Below are 23137 nucleotides of genomic sequence, written 5' to 3'. Positions count from 1 at the left end.
GGGGCTGCAAGTGCAAAGGCACTGAGGTGTTGTGTTTTGAAGGCTAGCGAGGAGGCCACTGTGCAATATGCAAGCAAGAGATCAGAGACATCTCAGGGGCCAGATTGTGGCCCTGTGGTCATAGAGACTTTGACTTCTGCTTTGAGTGTGAGGGAAATCCCTTGGGTGGTTTTGAGCAAATGAGTGAATAAGGTTCATTTTATTACAGGGGAAGAAAAGGGACAATGAGAAACAAAATCTGCAAGGAGGTGTTGATAGTTTGGACTAGAGTAGTACCAGGAGAAATTGTGGGAAGGGATCCGAATCTGAATGTATTCTGAGAGTAAAATGAATTAAATGTAACTGATTTAATGTGCAGTGTGAGAGAAAGGAGAGTCAGGGATGAGTCCAAGTTGCTGTGTTAGTTTTCTAGGGCTGCATAACAAAATACCACCATCTGAACTGGATGCCTTAAACAAGGGAGATTCATTATTCTTTAGTTCTGGAGGCTAGAAGTCCAAGGTTAATGTGTCAGCTGAGTTGGTTCCTTCTGAAAGGCTGTGATGGAAAATCTGTTCTGTGCCTCTCTCCTAGCTTCTGGTGTTTTCTGGCAATCCTTGCCTTGTGAAAGCACCCCTGGCTTCATCTCTGCCTTCATCATCTTCACATAGCATTCTCCCCGCGTGTGTGTCTGTGTCCCAGTTGCCCCTTTTTAATAAGGACACTCACTGGTCACATTGAATTAGGGGCCCACACCCTACTCCAGAATGACCTCATTAATTAATTAACTAATTGTATCTGCTATGACCCTATTCCCAAATAAGATCACATTCTGAGTTCCTAGGATCTAGGATTCAAGATAGGAATTTGAGAGAGGACATCATTTACCCCATAACAATTGTCATTAACTGAGTTGAGCAAGTCTGTGGGAAGATCAGGTTTGGAGGCAGGGAAAGGTCAGCAGAGTTGTGCACATATTAAGTTTGAGGTGCATATCGGAAATGTCGAACAGGCGGTTGCATGAATGAGTCTGAAATTCCAGGGAGGAGTCTGGGCTAGTGATAAACATTTGGAAGTCCAAGGTATATTGATGATATTTAGAGCTGAGACAAATGAGATCACCAAGTAAGTGAGTTTGAATAGAAGAGGGAGTGCCAAAGACTAAAGGGAAGACTATTAAGTATCGGACCAAAACCAAGGCTCACAAGAATGTTAAATACAAATCCCATGTATGCTTGTAGTTGTGGGGGAAAAAATTACACTTTAATGATGATTTTAACATATTTTGAATGTTTACAAAGTCGTATTTTCCTGTGAAATGTAAGAGAGTCAGTCAGAGTATGGGTTGAGTTTCACTGGCTGACATGCTAAAGAAGTCACTGGTGCTGAAATGGAATGTTTTGAATGCCATAAAGAAGTCAAAGGACAGTAATAAAAATAATAAAGAGCTCTTTTCTCAGAAGGAGAAACAACTTTGGAGAACATTGTTTCAGCCCTTGATTTAAGAAGTCATTTTCTAGAAAGCCGGTCATGCCACAGTGCTCTGAGCAGCTGAGGAGTTTGTTCCTTCATCTATTTCTAGTGAGATTGGAGTTTAAACATTAAAATTGTGTGTGTGTTTTTTAATTATCACGTAAATATTATCACATTTTCCACTAATTTGAAAAACAGAAATAACTGTATCACAACTGTTCAATCCTTTTGGTATATTTCGTTTGTTTTTTGTTTTGTTTTGTTTTGTTTTAACCACATGCCTGCTGGTTCACACGGACACAAATGCCCTACAGGAAGGTGGAGGCGGTGACATAACAATCCACCCAAAGTTTTCTGGGCATGTCCAGCTAGAATTTCTCTGCGCCATCACACTTCCTGCTTCCTCTGCCCTCTTTCCTGGCCTGGCTGTCATCTGGTGCTGCTTTGAGACTCAGGGCTGCTGTCACCTTTCCGGAAATGCTCTCTGACTTGTCTGTCCCCACCCTTTCCGGCGTGAAGGCTGAGCCCACACGTGCCACCATACTTACCCACACCATGGCACTGACTCTGCTGGTCCACAACCCCACTATCTTGGAGGACAGCCTGGTTTTTAAAAATATACTGATTTTTTCAGTACTTTGCAAAGCACCTATGGGTAGCTAGATTTTCAAAAAATGTTTGCAGCCCTAACCGGTTTGGCTCAGTGGATAGAGCGTCGGCCTGCAGACTGAAGGGTCCCAGGTTCGATTCCGGTCAAGGGCATGTACCTGGGTTGCGGGCACATCCCCAGTAGGGGGTGTGCAGGAGGCAGCTGATTGATGTTTCTCTCTCATTGATGTTTCTAATTCTCTATCCCTCTCCCTTCCTCTCTGTAAAAAATCAATAAAACATATTTTAAAAAATGTTTGCAGACTGCATGAAAAAAAATTTAGCTTCTCTGCCTACTCAATACACATCTAAACGGTCACAGAACTGATTCCTTGTTAGAATTGAACATGTTTTGTTCAAACTGTGCTATTAACTAACACAATAATATATTATATATATTGAAAATATTTCTTTTTAAAATATATTCATACAGATTGCTGCTTAAAGGGTTAAATTTGCCCCTAAAAATTATTGCCCAGAACCTGTCAGTTTCTTACTTGAAAGATACCTGAGATATTTACCATGTATGGCTTTAAAAATATATTGACTGTGCCCCGTTGAACTAGTAAGCAAAATGAGGTAATTGGAATATACCTAAGTAAGGTAATATGGAAAAAAATGCAGAAGCTTCAAGGAGTGGGGGTCAAGTTGCTGGCGGTAGAAGCAAGATTATTTTTTTTAATTTTAATTAGTGGATTGTTTTGGAAAGAGGAATTGGTTTTTTTGTGTGTGTTTATTTTTTTAACCTGGCGTAATTGAGATACATAATGTGAGTCTGGGTGAAGAGAGTTGAGAAGTATTATAATTGTTCTTTGATGCCAAAAAATACTTTCATGATGACTCAGCTCAAGACTCTTCTTCTCCCTGCCCACATTGAATACAAATTTTTGGTAAACTTTCTCGAAAACGGGAAAGAAGAAAGCAAATGGTGGTTATTTATTATTTTTCTATGCTGAGAAGAGGCTTTGCTCTACAGAATGGTTGATAGCATGACTCTACTGATAGAGTTTACCTTCATTATATAAGTCCTCCTATGTGACCATTACATACTGAATTCATTTATGGAACCATGATTTATGATAACGTTTGAGCTAAGCTGTGCAGCATATCAAATGTGCCATTACAGTGTAGTTACTTAAATCTTTCTTTCTTTCCCCAGCTCTACGTTACGAAGTGTTTCTACTGGATCCTCAAGACCTTCCAAGATATGTTTGGTGTGTGGAGATGAGGCTTCAGGCTGCCACTATGGGGTAGTAACCTGTGGCAGCTGCAAAGTGTTCTTCAAAAGAGCAGTGGAAGGTAAATGTTCATGTGGGTGTTCCTTTTACACATTTTTCTCTAGTGTGTAGACTTGCACAGTTAACTCTATAGCATTATTGCGAAATAATGCAAAAAGTATTTTGATGTGATCTGTCAGTAATATACCGTATAGTAATAATGCCTTCTCTAAAATCCACCTGAAGATTTTCCACCAAGCAATATTTAATGGCAATGATTGTGAATTTTTTGTGGTTGGTTGGTTGTCTCAGTCTGTTTTTCAGTGAGACATAGAAAAATAATTCTGTCATAAATTTCATTTGTATAATCTGAAAGAGCATTTGTAGTAAGAACACACAAAATACATCATTTCTGCCTTTTCCGCATTTCTGTACAGTTGACTCTTGAACAATGTGGGTGTTAAGGCACCGACCCTCTGTGTAGTTGAAAATCAGTGTAACTTTTGACTCCCCAAAACTTTACTAATAACCTACTGTTGACCTTACTAATAACATAAAAATGTGTCAATTAACATCTTTTTTATGTTACATACTGCATTTTACAGTGTAGTAAGCTAGACAAAAGAAAATGTTAAGGTTCATAAGGAAGAGAAAATACATTTATAATATTTATTGGAAAAAAAAGTCCACAAATAAGTGGACCAGTGCAGTTCAAACCATGTTGTTCAAGGGTCAACTATGTATGTATGTATATGTGTGTGTGTGTGTGTGTGTGTGTATATATATGTTTATAGCAGATTAAAACATGAATATGAGGATCACTTCTGTAATTTAGGTTGTGTTTGATGCAGAATGATTTCATTTCACAGCTACTTCAGATGCCAGGACCCCGTTTCAGTCCTACCTTTATTCCTACTGAAGGTTTCCAAATGGCTAATTAAATTAAAAATTTGAGATCCTCTTTTAAAATGAGTTTTTCTTCTGTCCAAGTAATTATACTTCCTAAGGAGAAACAGTCTTTTAGTTTATTTTTGCCCTCATCACCCTCACTTATAAGCAATTAATTAACATCAGACTTAGGCCAGATGGTTTTATTAATGTTGACTGCTATGGCTGGTCGAAGTGTAGAATTTTTGCTATTAGTAAAAGTAATATTGTATAATTGACACTTAATTTCACTAACGAGTTCAACATGAAGATTCCCGCAGGTTTATTTCTCAGGGCAGTTTTCTGAGAGATAAATGGATGCTTTGGAGATGTAAGCATAAATGACTCAAATGTTTCACCTTTGTTTTGGTGGAGACCACAAGGTAATATCCTTAATTCTGGGATGAAAAAGCTGACTGATTAATTATTTCTTTGCTTCTTGGATTGCTTTTGCATTATTGAATTGATATTACATGATTTTACATTATTTACATTATTAAGTATTTAATAGTCCCTAAAACCAGCACTGAATCGGTAATATGAGTTCCATATTTGTTCTCCATATATGATCTCTGGGTAACAAGTGACAGAAAATTCAACACAAACTGGCTTGAGCATCAGTGTAAATTCATTGTCCCATACAACTTTTCCTAGTATAGGCGTGGCTTCAGGCAAGCCATGGTCTTAAGCCAGGTCATTAAACTCAATCCCATTCTCTCTGTTGCTGGACTTTGCTCTTGCTGTGTTCTCATGCAAGTTCTGTCATTGTGATGAGACTGCCAGATCACCATCAAAAAGAGGTTTTCTGTTCCCAGCAGTTCTTATAAAACCCCACTATTGAATTTAACTTGACTCACATGCTCCACTCCAAAGCAGTCGCTGTGGCTGGGGAATGCAGTGATCCAATAAGCTAGTTCTGGCTGGAGTCAGCCAACTTGAACTTCCTAGACTGAGTGTGGGAAGGGAAAAGGTGGGTGCTGTTACCAGAGGCTGATTTCAAGAAAATAGGAAAAGTTAATTTGTACAATACTGAAATCAGTTTATTTTTGAAGGCCCCCTCCCCCCCGGCCTCTCTCTTTTCTTAACTATATGATTAGCTCAGTAGAAGATCAATAGGTGAAATTTACTTCTGGTACCTTTCTAATTCCTCCCACACCTTCCAGTTCAAGAACCCCCCTCATAGGCTCACTAGTTAGAATAATGTGATATATAAAAATAAAGTGATATAAGAAGGGCATTTGGAGATATTCAGTGGGAAGCTCGGTGTTGTACTACCTACAGGTTGGCCTTCATATCAGAACCCAAGTTTCCATTATTTATAGAATCTGCCCTTGTCTGCTTCTGAAGCAGAGGTTTTTCTAGAAGTTTTTGGCTTAGTTTTTGTTGTTTTGTGTAGTTTGTATGGAAGTAGCTGAGGAAAGAGGGTTTTTTTGTAACTGAGGTATACATGAATATAGAAAAACCTAATTGTCCATCATTTTCCTGCATTGGAAAGCTGATTAGTAATGGATAATGAAATTTGATGAGTGCCTCTTAAGACTTTTACTAATATAGCTTATTTACTATTTATTTGGCAATTAGAATTTTAAGGCTTACATGCATGAAACAAGGCTGTATATTTTAAATATAAACTTTCTGTTTTACTTTGTGTGTCTCTGTGTTTGTGAGAGACAGAGAGAATAAATATGTGAAAAATATGGCTACCTTTGTGATTTAATAATAACAAATCCTTTTTTAATACTTTACATAGTTTGAGGCACTAATTTCACAAAAGTATGGTCTATGAATATTATGTTTATTCCCCTTTTACATATGAACACATTTGGGATAAGACACAATCAGCTAATCTATTCAGAATCATAAGGCCAAACTTAAAGCTGTCTTAGTCTTATGACTCCTAACCTAGACTCAACCTAAAGTTTCACAACTCTAAATCTCATAATTTGTTATTTCTATTTTCCATAATTCTCAAGTTCATGAAAATTCTACCTATGTATCATTTGTTCATGCCTACTTAATGGTAATGAAGGAAGTGATATAAGCATTGAGAAAACACAATTTGGTACACTTATTGTGCACACATGGGTAAGTGTGTGCCTGTGTGTACATAACATATACAAATGTGTATATGTATGTTTTATGTTTGAATATTTACTAAGTTTGTTTTCTGGTTTCCCTTGATAACGCGAAACTCCTCTGATTACAAAAGCAGAGAATTCTAAGGAGCAGCAGGTACAGGGAGCTGAGATGAGGGGAGCCCAATGAAGCCGAAAGGAACTAATACCACCAAGGGCAGAACCAGAAATGACCACTGGAGAGGAGATAGGAGGGAGCACATCACAGTCGGAGCTCTGAGTTTATTGGCTTTAGGCCTTATGCCCAAGCGCAGCACTGTAAAGCTTGGTAATAACATAGTGGTGACTGTGTAGGGAGACTACAAATCATTTTTTTAAGTGTAAATTATGTTATTTGTTCTGTTTAATGGGATATATATGTGTACTTAGTTTTTTCTTCTTAAGCATCTATACTAATAATAGCCTAGGTGGTCATCATGCCTTTACACCATGATGCCCTCACGCCATTACAATCCCACAGTCCATCACCAGGAGGCTGCATGCACGCGGGCGCACAAGGGTGGGCGGGGACTTGATGCTGCATGTGTGGCATGGAGGCAGGACCCCCGGTTACGGCCTACCTCTTTGGGGCAATCCATTGAGGAGCCCCAGATGGGTGGGCGGAGCCTACCGCTTTGGGGTGATCGATCGCGGGGCTCCCACACTATGAGAGGACACAAGCCAGGCTGCCCCCTCTCCTTAAGTGCATGAATTTCGTGCACCGGGCCTCTAGTTTAATATAAAAACACTCAGAAGTCTCATCAGAATACATTTGCCAATAGTGTCAGTTAAAAGCCATGTTATTTTACCTTACATATGGAAGTTTGTAATTTATTTTTAAAATTTTACCTGCTCATTTGCCTTGAAGTTTTGTCAGGACCTTTTTTTATTTGCAAAAAAGTGTGTGTGTGTGTGTGTGTGTGTGTGTGTGTGTGTGTTATTATTATTAAATTGGGTTCTCCTTTGTGGTGGAAACTGAACTGGCTTTAGGGTCAGAAGACTTAGTTTTAATTTCCGGTTCTGCCACTCACTAGGTGTGAGATTAAGGCAAGTTATTTAATTTATCTGGGTCTCTGTTTCTTTGTATATAAATGGGAAAAGTAGTATTTCCCTATCTTAATATTGCTATGGAAAATTACATGAAAAAAAATGGGCAGATTTTATGGTTGTAAAGTGAATTTGAAGTATCAGATCTTTATTATTTTCTAAGAACAAAATGCTAAAGTTTTTTGGTCATGTCTGTGCAGAGAGATCCTGTAAATGACACAGTAATTTTGCACTGTTGGGTCTTCACTTGTAAACCCTTCATTTTTTCTTCATTAGATTTTCATTTTTCCTGTAATATGTTATTTTGTCCATAAAGCCGCCCTTTGAGGTTGTGACATAAAACAATCAAAACTAAATGACCTCCCCCCAAAAAAAAATCAGTAAATGAGCAATGAAGCTGCCTCTAGAATTTATGCAAGCCCTTTGACTTCTAATCTGTAACGTGTAATTCTAGTCTTGATTTTTTACTGTCTCAGTCTTTCTCCAACTGTAAATTGCCATGTGTTTCATCTCATGTGTATTTTACTTTGTGATCCCTCAATGAACAGAGCTGACGACATTCAGCACACTATTTTATAACCTAATTTCCTTTTGGGATAGTCAGTATATAAGCTGTATCTGGAAGACACAGCCACCACAAATCATTGAAGAGTTATAAGGCTATAAAATAAGAGAGTTCATTATTATGTAAAGTCAACTGTATGTATATGTTTGTAAGCAGACCTGTTACACTAAAGAGGCTAGAGCTTGTTAAGGTCAGCCAAATTGTAGCATGTAAGTTTCCAACTCTGACATTTCCCTTTAAGTAAGAGACTTATAAATCTATTTCCTGAAATGAAATTGCTTTAAAACATATAATTGTAGATTAATATCAGGGTTCCTCGCATAGAGGTGGTATTTTAAGACAACCAGTCTGTGATCCTGTACCTCATTCCTTTTGCATGCAGTTCATAGCATATAGGCTTAAAAAATCTTTACATTATAGATTATTCCATGGGGAAAATGTTTTTAAGAAAATGTAATGGTAAATTCATAGTTTTCTTTGCTTTTCTAAAGTGAATGAGTCAACTAAAGAGGCCCAGAGAAAAGCGTCTCACCATGTCATACACCCCAGTTATCCTATCAGTGCTGTGTGTGCCCGTGATAAAAGGAGCGTGAGCACGTTGGAGGTGTGGGGGACTGACAAAACAATTGTGCTGCAATAGGAGAACTTAAATTCAGTGGACACAGGCTAAGTCAGATGGGGTTGTATAATAATTGAAATGTAGCCATCCCTTTATAATTGGCAATGTAAAATTCAGGAAATGATAAAGCAAGGAAATAACTTAATGTATATTAATGGATGTCTTTGCTTTATGATATGATCCAGCCCTCAGTGTTCCCATGCACCATGTATCAGAAGCTAATGGACATCAAAGTCCATTGTCACTGCTGCAGAGCTGCTGAGTCAGAGATGGAAACCGAAGGCTGTTCCGGGTTACATTTCTCTCACGAAATACTTTAAAGATTAAATATTTTTTTCCTTTACCAGAATGTAGGAACCAGGTAACCTGATTCTTTCTAATTACTTACCATCAGAGCCTAAACAAATACCTACCCAGTAGATTAAAACTATCATTTTTACAAGAACTCCTTTCCTCCCTACATAGGCATAAGGCTATAGTGTTCATTTCAAATTATTGCCCAGAATTTTTATATCCCTTCAGTTGGTTACTATGGGAACATGCAGAGCCCTGACATTTAGGCCAACCTGGAAGGTCAAGGAAGGCTTCTTAAAGAATTGACCCCCAAACTGAATCTTGAGAGATTAGAATTGGCAGTGCTGAGAGGAATAGGACAGGCTGTCTGCACAGGGAGCAACTTCATGTTTCCACTGTGAAAATTTTGCAGTGTGAGGTGACAGAAGATGAGGCCAAAGGTACAGATGGGGTCCAGGTCCTGTTGACAAAACATAACCTCTGAATGTTTTCATGCAGCAGAGTGGTAAACTCCACTTTGCAATTAATATTTGACTGCATGGAGGTATGCTCATTTATAGGGGCTGTTTTAAATCATTTGGGGAAGAGATGACCAGGCATAGAAAAGAGGAGGGACGGTGAACAAGACTATCTGGGAAGTATCATTGGCAGTTCTGGACTGAAAGTGAAGAAGCAAAAAATCTAGGAAGATTCCCCAGCCTCGGCCGCTGAGGTATTTGCTAAGATTAGGAAGACTGGAATGGGAGCAACTCTGGGGGCATGGGAGCAAAGGTTCTTTTATTCAGCAAACATTTATTCATTGTCTCCTGAATAAATGCCAGACACCATTCTAGGCAGACTTAGGGACATCTTGGGTGAAGATCAAGGGAAAAAAACAGACCAAGATTTCTGCTCTGGTGGAGCCTTACATTCTAGTGAGGGGTAGTGGAAATATTAAGCACAAGAAATGAGTTACTCATGTTGCCTATGAAAAGTTGATAAGTTCTATAGGAGGAAAAAGCATTGCCAAGATCAAGGAGATTCAAATGAGATTTGGTTTAAGACAGTGCATTTGAAATGTCTACTAGTATAGGACAGTCAAGCGTGTCTAACAGGAAGTTGGATGTGCGATTCTGAAGCAGGGGGAGCAAGGCAAGATTGAAAAGAAAGATTTTGGAATCATCATCCATGAGAGTAGATGTGTTTGCCCAAGAAATGGGTATTTTAAGAGACAAGGTTATAAGCTTAGAGAACATATATCTAGAACACTGTGTGTGTGCGCGCACGCATGTGTTACATGTGTGAATAATCTTTCTTTCCTTCTCCAAGTTGCACACAGAAAAGTCTTAGTTAGTTGGTCTGGTTATTCCTAGTTTAGCTGAAGTTCAGACAGTATTGCATCTGTGGAATTTTCAATCCCAACTTTTGGTCTTTGTTCTTCATTAAATATTGATTGTTATTGAATCTTAGCCCGTCCAGTGCCCACAACCAAACTGATGGAAGCATGTAACAGGTGCTCATACAACATTGGTTGGATGTTTTATAACTATTTACATATATGGATGGGATTCACCCTCATTTCTGTCACTGTTTCTCTGAAGTAGAAATTGTTGACATAATTTATTAGAAAATGATTTGAAGTAGGGACATTTGGGCCAAAAATAAGTAGACATTACCCAAAGAGAGCTTCTTGTAGCTTAAATTTTTAACTTAAGGTACACTTCACATAGCAAACTTGAAAAAATATAAATTAGAAGCATGGTACATACTTTTCAGAGTTACTCCCCATGTATATGTGTTTATTTACAACCCATAAAAAATCCAAAAGCAGTCAACAGCTTTACACGAGTCAAAATGAAATTTAAAATAAGTGAGATGAAAAACAAGCAAGGGGACGATGAGAGCAAGAAAGAAATAGAGAGCCAGGAACAGGGATGACAGAATAAATGCTCCGAGACCTTTATAGAGACCAGCCACGGATTTGGCTGTTAGCTTTCTAGCAGCCAAACCCAAGGCAACGACAAGTCACCTGACCTATAGTGTTCTTACAAACTAGTTTAGGGATTTGTCTGTTGATAAGAAAATGTTCATGAGCTACTGTATTTTTAATGTGCCTGTTCTTTCCATGGGAATTATAACCTGGAATTTTAAAAGTCTCTTTGGTACTAATGAAATAGGTTGTTTATCTTAAGGAGCAGAGCTGAAAAAAATGTTTTATTCTGTGACTCACCTGCTCCTCTACTAATAGCTGCTGTTTATTGAGAAGTTACTAGATGCCAGACACTGTGCCAGGTATTCCATGCTTTATCTCATTTATTCCTCATAACAGCCTTCTTAAAACTGAAAGTTTTGTGAATTTTAGATGGTAATATCTTTCAATCTGAACTCTCTGAGCAGTTGTTGTGACAAGGGAAACATGGACTGTTTTTAGCAAGACAATACTATGACTCTTTACCACTTACAATTAATAGCAATATTTGTAAATATCTGAGTACTTACTTTTGAGCTCATTATGCTAAGAACTTTGTATATTCTCATTTTATTCCTCATAATAACTCTGTGGAATAGCTAGGATTATTATCTATCCTCATGTTAGAGATCAGTCATCTAAGACGTGTAAAACTAATCCAAGGTCACCTGGGTCGAAGGAAGTGGCAGAGCTGGGATTTGAACACAGGAAGCCCAGGAATTCTGACTCTGTGTTCTTAACACATAAGCCACACTGCCTCTTACAGAGTCATATCAAATCCCAACTATTTTTACCCATAAAAAAGTAGGGCAGCATCTCTGCCTTTTTAACACTTATGAAGAGCACATTATAACTTAACAGTTATCCCGCTATACTCTAAATAATTAACTTCTAGCCATTCCAACTTAAAACTCTAATTCAAATTTCTGTGGCCCTAATGGGAAAGAAATTGGGTAGTCTCTATTTTTTCTTAATGGATGAACTCCATATTTTTTAAATATTACCATTACCATCTTTAACATCTTGATATTAATTTAAGCTTTATTTAAAACTTTTATCTTCCCGTGTTTCATTTCCTGTGTGTGATAAAAATTAGATGTAGCCTATCAGGCTCAGAGGACCATTGCAAGAATGGCCTTCCTCAAACAAAGCTGAAAGCTGCTAACTCTTCAGCTTTTGCTGTCTGCCTCATGCCAAATGTTGCTCTCATGCCATTTGTACTTCTAATGTAATTAGGATCAGATCATGCAATTTATAGGATTTGATCCTCTTGAGAGTGATTTCACACCACAAATGAAAATCACTAAACTGACTGAAATCAAATGCCAAGATAGTGCCCTGGAAGGTTGAGGAGGAGGAGGCACTTAGGAGGAAAGGGATGGGGAGGCTTGAACCTGAGTCCACAGGCTAAAGCAGGCCCAGTTCAGTGAAAGCCTGGCCTGGCTAGAGCCGGCCTGTGCCCAGAGGCGGAGGAGGTGTCTGAACAAAGACACTGGGGGCAGAGTGTGTAAGGTCCCCATATTGGAATGAGTAATCTCAGCCCTTCTCTTAAACACAGCAAATCTTTTTATAAGGTTCTTTACAGTGGAAAGATTGGACACAGTGGCTCACGTGGTATTTCTATCCCGTGGTGCTGTGCAGGGGCTCACGGCAGGGGCCCCCTAGAGGAGAAGGAGACAGTTGGGGTGGGATGCTGGATGACAGACTGGAGAAAGGGCCGGCCTGGTTACAGTTGAGTGGGAGGCCTGATTGAGGAAGAATTGGCAGGCCTGGAGGTGGGTTAGTTCTGGAGAATGAGGGTGCTCTGACAGAGAACTTTCATGATGCAGACGAGGAACAGAGATCAGGACTGTCGAGACTGTGGAGATAGGTTCTCCAAAAGGGATAATGTTGCGTTTACAAAAGCATCCCCTTCCTGTGTGAGCTGTGCTGCTAATTAATAGTGAGCTCTTATACCCCACAGAGCAAGGAGCCATCCCCAAGAAAGGGTGAGAAATGTGTTTTCTCCAAACAGGTAGAAGGCTAAGGCTCCATTAAATCACTGGCATTTGACAACCCAGTGCATCTTTGCAGAAATGTTTTGTTTATTTTTCTAATGGTAAAAACATGAAGTAAAGCAAATGAAATAAAACAGAAGATTAAATAATATAAATCTGGAAGTATATCATAACTGTCAATAAGAATTGAAGTCACTTATAGAAAATAAGCTGAGGAGTCAATGGGGTGAGATTTTTCTTATGAAGTTTAATATAAATTCATACTTACATATAGCACCACAAATAAAGTACAGGCCCATTAAATTGTATTCGTTTTAGTAGATTTAAAACTATATAGTTTGGTGAAAAATAAGTAAATACTTCTTCCTCCCTCCTAATCTCTTCTTATATTTTCATTTTCTTCTCCAATTTGGAAGGAAGAATCAGGACTTGAGTTGGGAGAGTCGCTCCACCATCTTAGAAGCGATATTGACTACCTGCTAACATTTTAGTGAAAGGCTTGATGGATATTTCCCAACAATTTAACACTTACTGTAAGAATTTTCCAGTAAGAAACCGTATAAAAAGCATCACCAACATAGGTTCCAAAGTCATTTTATGTAGAGTATAGTGTGAGTAGAGAGAGAATTGGCCTTGGGGTCAGACAGGCTGGACTTCAGTCCAGAATGACTCTGCCCACTCTGAGACTTGAAGCAAATAATTGAATGTCTGTTCCCCCTTTGATACACAAAGAGAAATCTTAAAAGTATCAGTTCAATCCATCTCTCAGAGTTAAGAGGCCAAAAAGTTGTACACATATGTTTGAACTGCTTTATAAACGATAAGGGATTGCTTTACAAACATTATATTTTTAAAAGAATTTTCCCTTTTTTTTTAGGAACTAATGTGATCAATATGCCTTTATTCTCAAGAAAATGTGGAAAATTTAAACTGTAGCCACCTTATGTACATGTTAAATATTTGATTTGAAAAAAAATCAGTAAATATTAAAGGAAAGCTTATATTATTTTAGGCCAGGCTTGGAATTTTGAGCTCCTCCTCCTCCCTGGTTTAGGCAGGTCTATATCGTGCCTGAGTACTGTATCAAAGGGCTGAGATGGGGAAACCTTTAAGTTTAATCTGACTGAAAACATAACCAGACAAAGAACAAAGACAGTTTGCACACTCTTTCTGCATCTTAAACAATTTGGAAGGTCACAACTACTGTTTACTTTCTTATTTTTTTAATGAACTGTACCAAGATTTTTCAAACACCCTGTGTTCTCCTACCCTCCCACTCTTGGTGAAGGACTTAATTGGAAAACCAGTGCAGAATGACTCTAGGTTGGTTGTTTTTCATCTAGCCTGCATCATAGCATTTTCCCAGTTGAACCAGACTCAGCAATTTGATATTGCTCGCATTACATAAGTAATAATTGTTTTGTTTTTTACTAACCAATATGAACTGAAGTTGCATTCCAAAAGAGAATAAGAATGAAGAGTATTAATTGCCATTAATTAGAAATCTTAAAAAGCACTGTTTTTAAATAAGAAGAGATGGAGAAATTATTAGAAAAACACCATTATTAGATAGAATTGGGTAAAATATTCCTTCAAGCAACTTTCCATTTTTAAAATTAAATGTGCTTCTGACTTTTCTGATGAGGATTTAGATTTATTTGAAGAGCTTTAGATACTATAATTGGTGATATTTAAAATAAAAAAATATTTGTTACATCTCCCAAATATTGAAATAATTGACTTTTGCCTAATTTGACCATCGTTTCACAAAACAAAGCATAATAGACAAGATGTCACTGACACCCAAAAATCCAGGTCCAGAACCTGGGAGAATCAAGCCAGGAACAGGTGCTGAGAAGACAAATGAAGAGGCAAGAAGCCAGCAGGCCCAGAGCCGATTAGGTATGAAGTGTCATTGAAAATAGGAGGGAAAATGCCTCACATGTGCCCATAGGATAGAATCAGACAGAAACCAGGCACCGTCATTCAATTCTGCAAACATGTGTTGAGTGCTTGCTATGTAGGAGGCACTGGGTGTGTGTGCTTCAGTCCATTCCCAGCAACGAGAAGGCACGGGGATTCCATTTACTTCATTTCAAGCAGTGTAAGTTTTGGGGGTTTTTTAATCATATACTGCATCCTGAAAATTACTTGTAAAGCAGAAATAATCACATTGAGCCTTAGGAATTAACTTCAACTTTTTCAGTGAAGCAGTACAAGTTGCAGAAAAATGAAATGGAACCAGGAAAGATTTCCCTTTTTACAAAGAGTCTCACTGCTGAACTCAGTCTACTATGCAGAAAATTGGAGTTTTCAAGTACTGGTAGCTATTTTCTGTATTAGACTGAGTTGTAATTTATAGTTGTGACTCACAGGGAAGGGATGGGAAGGAAAAAGAAATTATTTTAGCAGCAAAAATTGACCTCTATTGAGCCATTAACTCACCATTTGTAAAACAAATCAGAAAATTAAAGTAATTTTTAAATTACTTGAAAAATCAAGCAAATTGTCCTTCCAGTAGTTAGGGGAGCCCATCATAAATGTAACAGAAATGTCTGTTTCTTCATTTTATGTAGCAAAGCAGAGGACGCTTTCTGTTTTATCTTTACCATAGCTTATTGCATAAATACTAATTTTCTCGCTTGTTCCAGCTTCCTTCCCTCCCTCCCTCCCACCCTCCTTCCCTTCCTTCCTTCCTTCCTTCCTTCTTTCCTTCCTGCTATCCAATATGACTGGAAATTATAATTTAAAAGAAATAGTAATTTTTAAATAGCATTAATTGGCATTAATAAAAAACATGATGGAGAAATAATTATATAAATATTAAATGTTTTAGATATGAAATTTCTTAAAACAACTCTCCCTTTAAAATTTTTTAATTAACTATCCTCCACATACATGATTATGATTTTTTGAAAATTCTCACTTGCTAGCTAGACTACAGAACTATATCGTTTCAGATACTTGTCTCTGTGGTACTTTCAATAAAATTTTTTTAAAAATCAACCCTATATTATATCTTTTTACAGTTACTGAGATATGTTTAAGATTTAAATTGAGGCATTAATGAACATTTTTTTAACATGTAACAACACGAAAATAAAATCGTTTTCCTTTAGTTATTGCATTATGACATGATTCTACTATAAGTTACAGATAATTTGTTTTGGGAAAAGCAATTACTTAAAGGGGATGTTATTGTGCAGAGAGGTGTGTGCCTGTGAATAATCGTGCTGCCTACTATAGACCAGTCTCTTTTAAAATAGAAATTGCTGTATACAGAATTATGGGAAGGGCCTTCTGCTTTCTTTCACATCATTTGAAATAGGGACACCAGCCATTTTCTTAAATTCAGGTTTCTAGAGCAGGTTGCATATACCTACTCATACTTATTGAATGACTAATTATGAAATCAATCCCAGGCAATGACTTACTGTATATTACACAAGTAAAACACAAGATAAATAGTCTTCCTACTGTTTGATCCTATTGATCACATAACAAAATGTATTATCATGTGTGAAATAGATCATAATTCCATTTCTTACACAAAATCTCCATTAAACACAGTATTTCCAGATTCAGTCTAATAAATATGCTTATTTTCATTTTGTTTTTATTGTGGTATAATGCACATAACATAATATTTACATCTTACCATTATTAACCATACAGTTCAGTGGAATTAAGTGCATTCACATTGTTGTGCAACCATCACCAAGATCCATCCCCACAACACTTTACATGTTATAAAACTGAAAGTTTACACCCATTAAGCAGGAACTCCCCGCCCTCACCTCCCCTGGCCCCTGACAACTATCAATATACTTTCTGTCTTTGTATGTTTTGTTTTCTTTAACATAAGTCTTTTCCTAATTTTAATTGTAAGTGAAAGTAGATGATAGTATCTCATTTTCCAGATGACGTTTAGATGTTCCATGTTATTGTCAGAATCATAACCTTAGGGGTCTGTATTCAAATTCTAGTGTCACTGTATATATACTGTTCATCATAGTTAATATTTATTAAATCCCACTGTGAGCTAGGCACTGAAATGGACATTCTGTGTGTGTTTTCTGTACAGTTTCTATAGGAGTTAAGTAGTATCCTTATTTTTTTAATGAGGAAGTTAATTAGAAGAATTAAGCAATTTATCCATAGTCACACAGTGAAGGACAGAGTTTGGGATTGCATGCAGGTCTTTCTGACTCCACACACTCCTTTGTTTGATTTCACTGTGTTGCCCTAGGATCTGGGGTAAGATTCCAGGCTCCCCCTGATTCCTAGCTGTGCAATGAAGATAGGATGCTGCATCTGCCAACTACCTAGTACATTGTGGACATTAAATAAATGATAGCTGTTCGAGGTGTTCTTATCATTTGTCAGACTGGACATATGTCGCAGAGTATGGAAAGCTCTAAGTGGTTACTTGATGGAATAGTATAGAAAATGTCAGGGGACCCATAATTTTATGTCAGATTCCACACCCAGGCAGTAAATATAAAATGTGTAATTGAAATCAATAAGGGGCTGCTTTGAATCCTGGTGAGAGTAAATTCCATTGAAATTGGATGTAGACCTAGGGACAAGCAGCTTTTCCAGTTGTTAAAATAGTTCTGTTTTATTGTCAAATAGGGCAATGGGTGACATTAAAAGCTATAAGACTATTTGATACTATTTTGCAGAAGGTGATTCACTGCATGATGTTATCTGTGGGCACAGATCACAAGTCCCAAGCTGTAATTTTTCTAAAAGGAGTAATTTTAATTCTAAATTGAAACAAAATTTTACTAAATGTCTGCCCACAAAAGCCCAATGCTGAAGTATCCTTTAAAAAAACTTTTCAAAGAGAAAGGAATGCAATCATTGATGTAAAAAAAATACTTGGCAGTTTCTCTCCCTTCAAGATCAGCTCTACAGAAACCAGGATACACTGGCAGTGACAGCCAAGATCCTGTGGGCTTGCTCCTGAGAAGTAGTACTCAGCGAAGCTCACCTCCCTTACTTCATGTGCCATTGTGACAACAGCTTCTATTTGTATATGTGTTCACAGCAGTGAACAAGTGCAGTGAGGACTTAGCAAGCTCCCACAGCTTCCACTCAAACCTGAATCTGACTCCAAAGCCAGTACAGTTCCCTGACAAAGTAGCTAACACTTTGAGTGCGGCACGTTGGAGAAGAGTGGAGAGAGTGCCCCTTGGTTAGAGATTGACAGTGGAGTTGATTTACATCAGCCGTGGGCAAACTACGGCCCTCGGGCCAGATCCGGCCCGTTTGAAATGAATAAAACTAAAAAAAAAAAAAAAAGACCGTACCCTTTTATGTAATGATGTTTACTTTGAATTTATATTAGTTCACACAAACACTCCATCCATGCTTTTGTTCCAGCCCTCCAGTCCAGTTTAAGAACCCATTGTGGCCCTCGAGTCAAAAAGTTTGCCCACCCCTGATTTACATTGTCCAAACATATTTTTTAAAACTTCTGTTTTTTCCCCAGAAATAGCTAGGATGCTCACTGCTCTCGTCCCAAAATTTATAGCTGATAAGTAAATGTATAGCAAATATGTAAAATAAGATTAAGGGGGTACTGTTCACTGGTGATGGCTGTTGAGTCATTGGCCTTTTAAACCAAGGGAGTCAATAAATGTCTCAGGATAGGACTCTGGGCCCCATCTGTCCAGGAGGTAGTTTGTCAGCGGTTAACCACCAGCTCCACCTGTATATGAGGCGGACATGTTGGTACATATTAGCCAGAATTTACTACGATATAAACTCATTCTCTTACGTAAATGACTGTCTGTGCCTCAAAGCAACCCCTCTTAATAACTCTGTACATAGCGCCAGTTGTAAATGATCTAATCACAGGAAACTCTTCTGTTGCAGAATTACAGTGGTAATCATACAGCACTTGTCTGCAATAAACTGGCACCGAGGTCATACTTGGCACACTGTTAAATTCAGCAGATGATTTGCTTTCCAAGACTTTTAAACGCTCGACGCCATTGTGAGAAATCGGAATGGCCTTGCGTTTTTGATCTGTGACTATGTCATTGTAGAGTCATGAGCACTGTTGCGAGCTAGCCAAATGGACCCCATTTATCGAAAGCTCACTAAGTGGCAGTGTGTGTTTGTTGAAGTGAAAATGATGAGATTTTGAGGGGTGTATTTTACTCCTCGGTGTGTTAGGAGGTGCTGTGGAGCCCTTTGAAATCCAGGGAAGTTGGTTTGGATTCATATAGAATTCAGAAAGGATGATAAGTGGATATTGAAAAATCCTTTTTAAAACTATTCATTGAGGCAGTTAAATAAAGTAAAATTGACTTTGCTTTGAGCTTTTTTTCATAACAATAATCAGCTTAGTAGTAGCACTTGAGGAAATCCTGTTGATCATGGGACTATCCTTCCCAATGTTAAAGAGATGCCTTTACAGCCAGCTATCTATCTTGTTTAACAGGAAAAGGAAAAAAATCTGGAGAAATCATGCTACCTAACATGCTAACCTTCTTGCAACCAATTAATTTTCCTACTCTTATTAGAGTCATTTTAATAGTATTTTCTTTTTGCCTTAGTCTCGTTGAATAGCTATACTTTTTTGGCACAGTGTTTAAGGAAGGTAAATGTTAACGCGATTTACTTATATTCCTCAGTTTCTTATATGCAAGCAGGATGTTTTTCTTTGTTGTAGATTTTTACACTTACAATCCTAAAATATAGTTGATTGGATGACAACATTGTATTGCCTACCCAGCATTTTAATAAGCAGTCGTTTCCCCTGCTGTATAAGAAAATATTTTTTGTAAAATTTAAGAAAAAAAAATGAAGAACACAGTACTCTTTTCATCTTCCCCACTGAAATGCTGTATCCATTAAACACGAACTCTCCATTCCCAGTTGCACCCCACCCCAACCCCCAGCCCCTGACCAGCACCCCTCCATGTTCGGTCTCTGAATTTGCCTGCTGTTGGTACCTCAGAGATGTGCAGTCATGCAGTTTTTGTCTTTCTGTGACTGGCTTATTTCACTTAATGTCAATAAAAATATATTTTATCTCCTCAAGACATGATTTTTCCCTAGTGGTTAATAATAAAAATCTGTATCTGAACAGCATTCACTCATCCCTGTAATCCTGAAATATTTATTGAGGATGTCCCGTGTGCCCATGCTGTTGTAGGCACTGGAGGCGGAGTGGCACTGCACCCTCACACATTCTCGTGAGGAAGACAGGCAATTTATAAATAAGCCAATAGGTAAAATAAAAGGTGGGGGGAGAAAAAGAGTGCTAACGTGGAGCAGGGGAGTGGTTATGTTAGTGTTGTCTGGAAGGGCTCCTTGGAAAAGTAACTGAGACTTGAAGTTTGAGATGGAAATAGGAGCCCTAAGTGTGCCCTGGGGCAGTACAAAGGCCCTGGGGCAGGAGGGAGACTGAAAGGATGGAGGAATAGGCGGCAGCTCATGGGGCTGGAGAATGCACAAGAGGGAGAAGCAATGAAGGTGGAAGAGTTGGGGACAGAGACCGGTGAGACCAGATCAGGTAGGACCTCAAAAACCATGGTATGGAAGTCGGGATTTTTGCGAGAGACACTTGGAGGCAACACATGAAATGGTTTTCACCTGTTATAGCTCCAGAGAAGTACATTATTTCTACCTAATAGTAAATCCAGGAGAAAGTGAGACCCGCTTAGCCACTTAGCCGGGCACAGAGTTGCTTCCCTCTGTCTCCCTGCAGCAAAAAAAAAAAAAAAAGCAAGATAGATTCTCCCAGACCTTTTGTCTTTTTTTTTTAAACCACTTTATTGAGGTATGATTACCATTCCAAAGTTTGTATCCAGACCTTTGTCTTAAATAATAACTGCCCATGGAATGGTGTTTTGGAAAATGGTGTAACAGATTTTACATCCAGAATAGCGTTATTGCTATAACGGAGAGTTATAGATTTCAGGATATTCAAGCCCAGCACCCACTGAGCCTCCTCACACACCCTAACCCAGCCCCTGTCACTATACCTTTGTTCCCCTGCCCTGGGTGCCTGGCATGAGCCTGAGGAAGCTAGCATCTTCTGGCAGTGGGATCCTCTCCTAATCGTTGGCCAGTTACTTCTGTCAGGAGAAAAATATCTGTGTATTGTGACTGCTTTATGTATGTGGCAGATGGGACATTTAGTAAAGTACTCTCAACCTGCACTGTCCAGTATTCTGGGCCCTGGCCACACCTGGCTCTCAAACTCTGGCAGTGAGGCCAGTCCTAGGTGAGATGTGTCGTAAAAGTAAAATGCACCCTGGATTTTGAAGATGTGGTATGAGAAAAAGAATGTGAACTTTCTCATAATTTTTATACTGCTTATAGGTTGAATGGCAATATTTTGGCTAAATTGGGTTAAATAAAAGACATCACTAAAATTAATTTCACCTATTTATTTTTTCTTTTTTAATGTGGCTACCAGGAAATTTAACATATTTACCTCAGTACCCTTCTCTTTTAACTCTTATTGGCTTCCTTCTCCCTTACACATGCACACGCATACACACATGTGCACATATGTTCACATTGCGTGCACATGTTTACACAGTGCACACACGAAGACACACGTGCAGACACACATGCACACATGTGCACACAAGAGGACCTATGCAGGGCTATTCCATGGATCGTCCTATGTGTACTAACTGAACACCATCCTAATGAGATGAGGGGGTGGCAGCAGACCCCATTATGGTATCTTCTCTAGAGCTGCTCAGATTTGACTACTGAGGAAAAAACTTGGAATACTGTCCATAAAACTTTGAAAGCCCCCACGTACGCTCTCCCAAACAAAGGAGCGTCTCTCTCCTCACACTTCATTATTCACATGGTGCTTTCTTCCTCTCCCCAGTATACCAACACACTGGTAGAATATCGCTAGACACTACAGATCTCAGGCAGCTCCTAACAGTCTTACTAGAATTACTAGCCAGTTTTAAGAACTGTGCCTTCTGGCGGCACTTCCTGACCGCTGACCAGTTGCCCAACCTCTGAGACTGTGTAGTTGTCATTACTTTTCACATGTTAGAAAGTTAGAGAGCACAAAAGACTCTCAGCATCCCCAGTGTGCTTGTGGCATTACTCTCTAGTCTAACCCAGAGGCAGACTCACATATCCTCAGAGGGTGGGCAGGGAAGTGGGGTGTAAGTAAGCAGCTAGGTAGAGGGGAAGGTGGGGCCCAGTGCTGAATCAAAGACACCACGCCTTGTATAAGGCCTGCAGGACCAAAAGGCATGAGTCCTGTTGACCAAAGTCATCTTGCTGGTGGGAGCACCTGGCCTTAATTAGAAGGTGCATTACACTGAGCAGTGTTCCAGAAGCACCACTTTGAATCACTGAGTGGTGAGGGGGGCATTGGGAGTAGAGAACAAATGGACCTACCTAGCATTCCCCTCTACTTGGCTTTGCTCTTCAGGATTCCTCGGCATTATAGAACTTGTGACCCTGCACATGTCTCTGGCTTCATCACTCATGCCTCAGAATCCATTCTTCAGCCACACTTAGTTCATGAACATGTCAATCCCTCCTGTGTGGCTGGCTGTCCGCCCCCCGCCCCCCTGCCATGGCCTTTGCACACACAGTTCCCTGTGTTTGATCACTCTTGTGTCCTCCTCTCTCTGCTCTGCCCCAGCTAGCTCTCCTGGAGGGCTAGTTCTCAGTGGAGAGCTGGCTGCCTCTGGGAAGCTTCCCTGACTCCTGTGTGTCCTGTGACACCTGAACTCGCCCTATCACAGGTGTTAGCGTGCCCTGTTGAAGTGGCCTGTTATGTCTTCCCACTAGACTGCTAAGAGCAGGGACTGTGCCTCTTTAGTCGTTTATTCCCACAAGTAACACAGGACGTAGTGCACTGTAGGTGAAGGGATGAATGAGCTGTGAACACAGATCCATCGTCTCCTCAAAGTCATATGGAGTTGTTGAATGTTCTTCTTGTATCAAATCTTGGGAAAATGCAATATTTAAAAGTTTAACTATAGGAGAAAAGTGCAAGCTTATTATCTTTTGAATTGGGTTCCTGCAGTGCACTGTAATTCAACACTTAATGATGGTCTTTTGATGCAATTTATAGCTATTACTTTTTTTAAATTGTTCTCACACTTTTGATAGCTTCCTTCAGTGTCAGTTCTGTGTTGGTTTCTCTGACCTCTCCTTTGCCAGGCAAAATGACTTTTTTAGTTCCCAGAGTTTATCATAGTGATTTGCTCAGAATTCTCATATTCTTGCAGATGACATAAAGAAAACTATAGTCGTTTTTTTACTCACAGGACCAATCTGACGGTAAAATTCGGCGGAG

At 38.9% G+C, this 23137-nt stretch overlaps 1 protein-coding gene across 3 annotated transcripts in view; it reads left to right on the top strand.

The window, feature by feature from the left end:
- The window catches only part of NR3C2 (nuclear receptor subfamily 3, group C, member 2), a 294691-nt gene that overhangs the window by 148824 nt on the left and 122730 nt on the right, over window positions 1–23137 (top strand). For 2 of the 3 annotated variants that reach the window (XM_014543864.1, XM_014543865.1), the window contains exon 3: window positions 3260–3411. In XM_014543864.1, the coding sequence (XP_014399350.1) occupies window positions 3260–3411 (152 nt within the window). The remainder of the gene's footprint in view (window positions 1–3259; window positions 3412–23137) is intronic. The other variant, XM_005871406.2, reaches the window with a different exon arrangement.

This window comes from Myotis brandtii, unplaced genomic scaffold (assembly GCF_000412655.1).
Source record: "Myotis brandtii unplaced genomic scaffold, ASM41265v1 scaffold34, whole genome shotgun sequence".
Lineage (NCBI taxonomy): Eukaryota > Metazoa > Chordata > Mammalia > Chiroptera > Vespertilionidae > Myotis > Myotis brandtii.
Note: the sequence above shows the minus strand (reverse complement) of the source record. Positions and strands in the feature narration are given on the sequence as shown.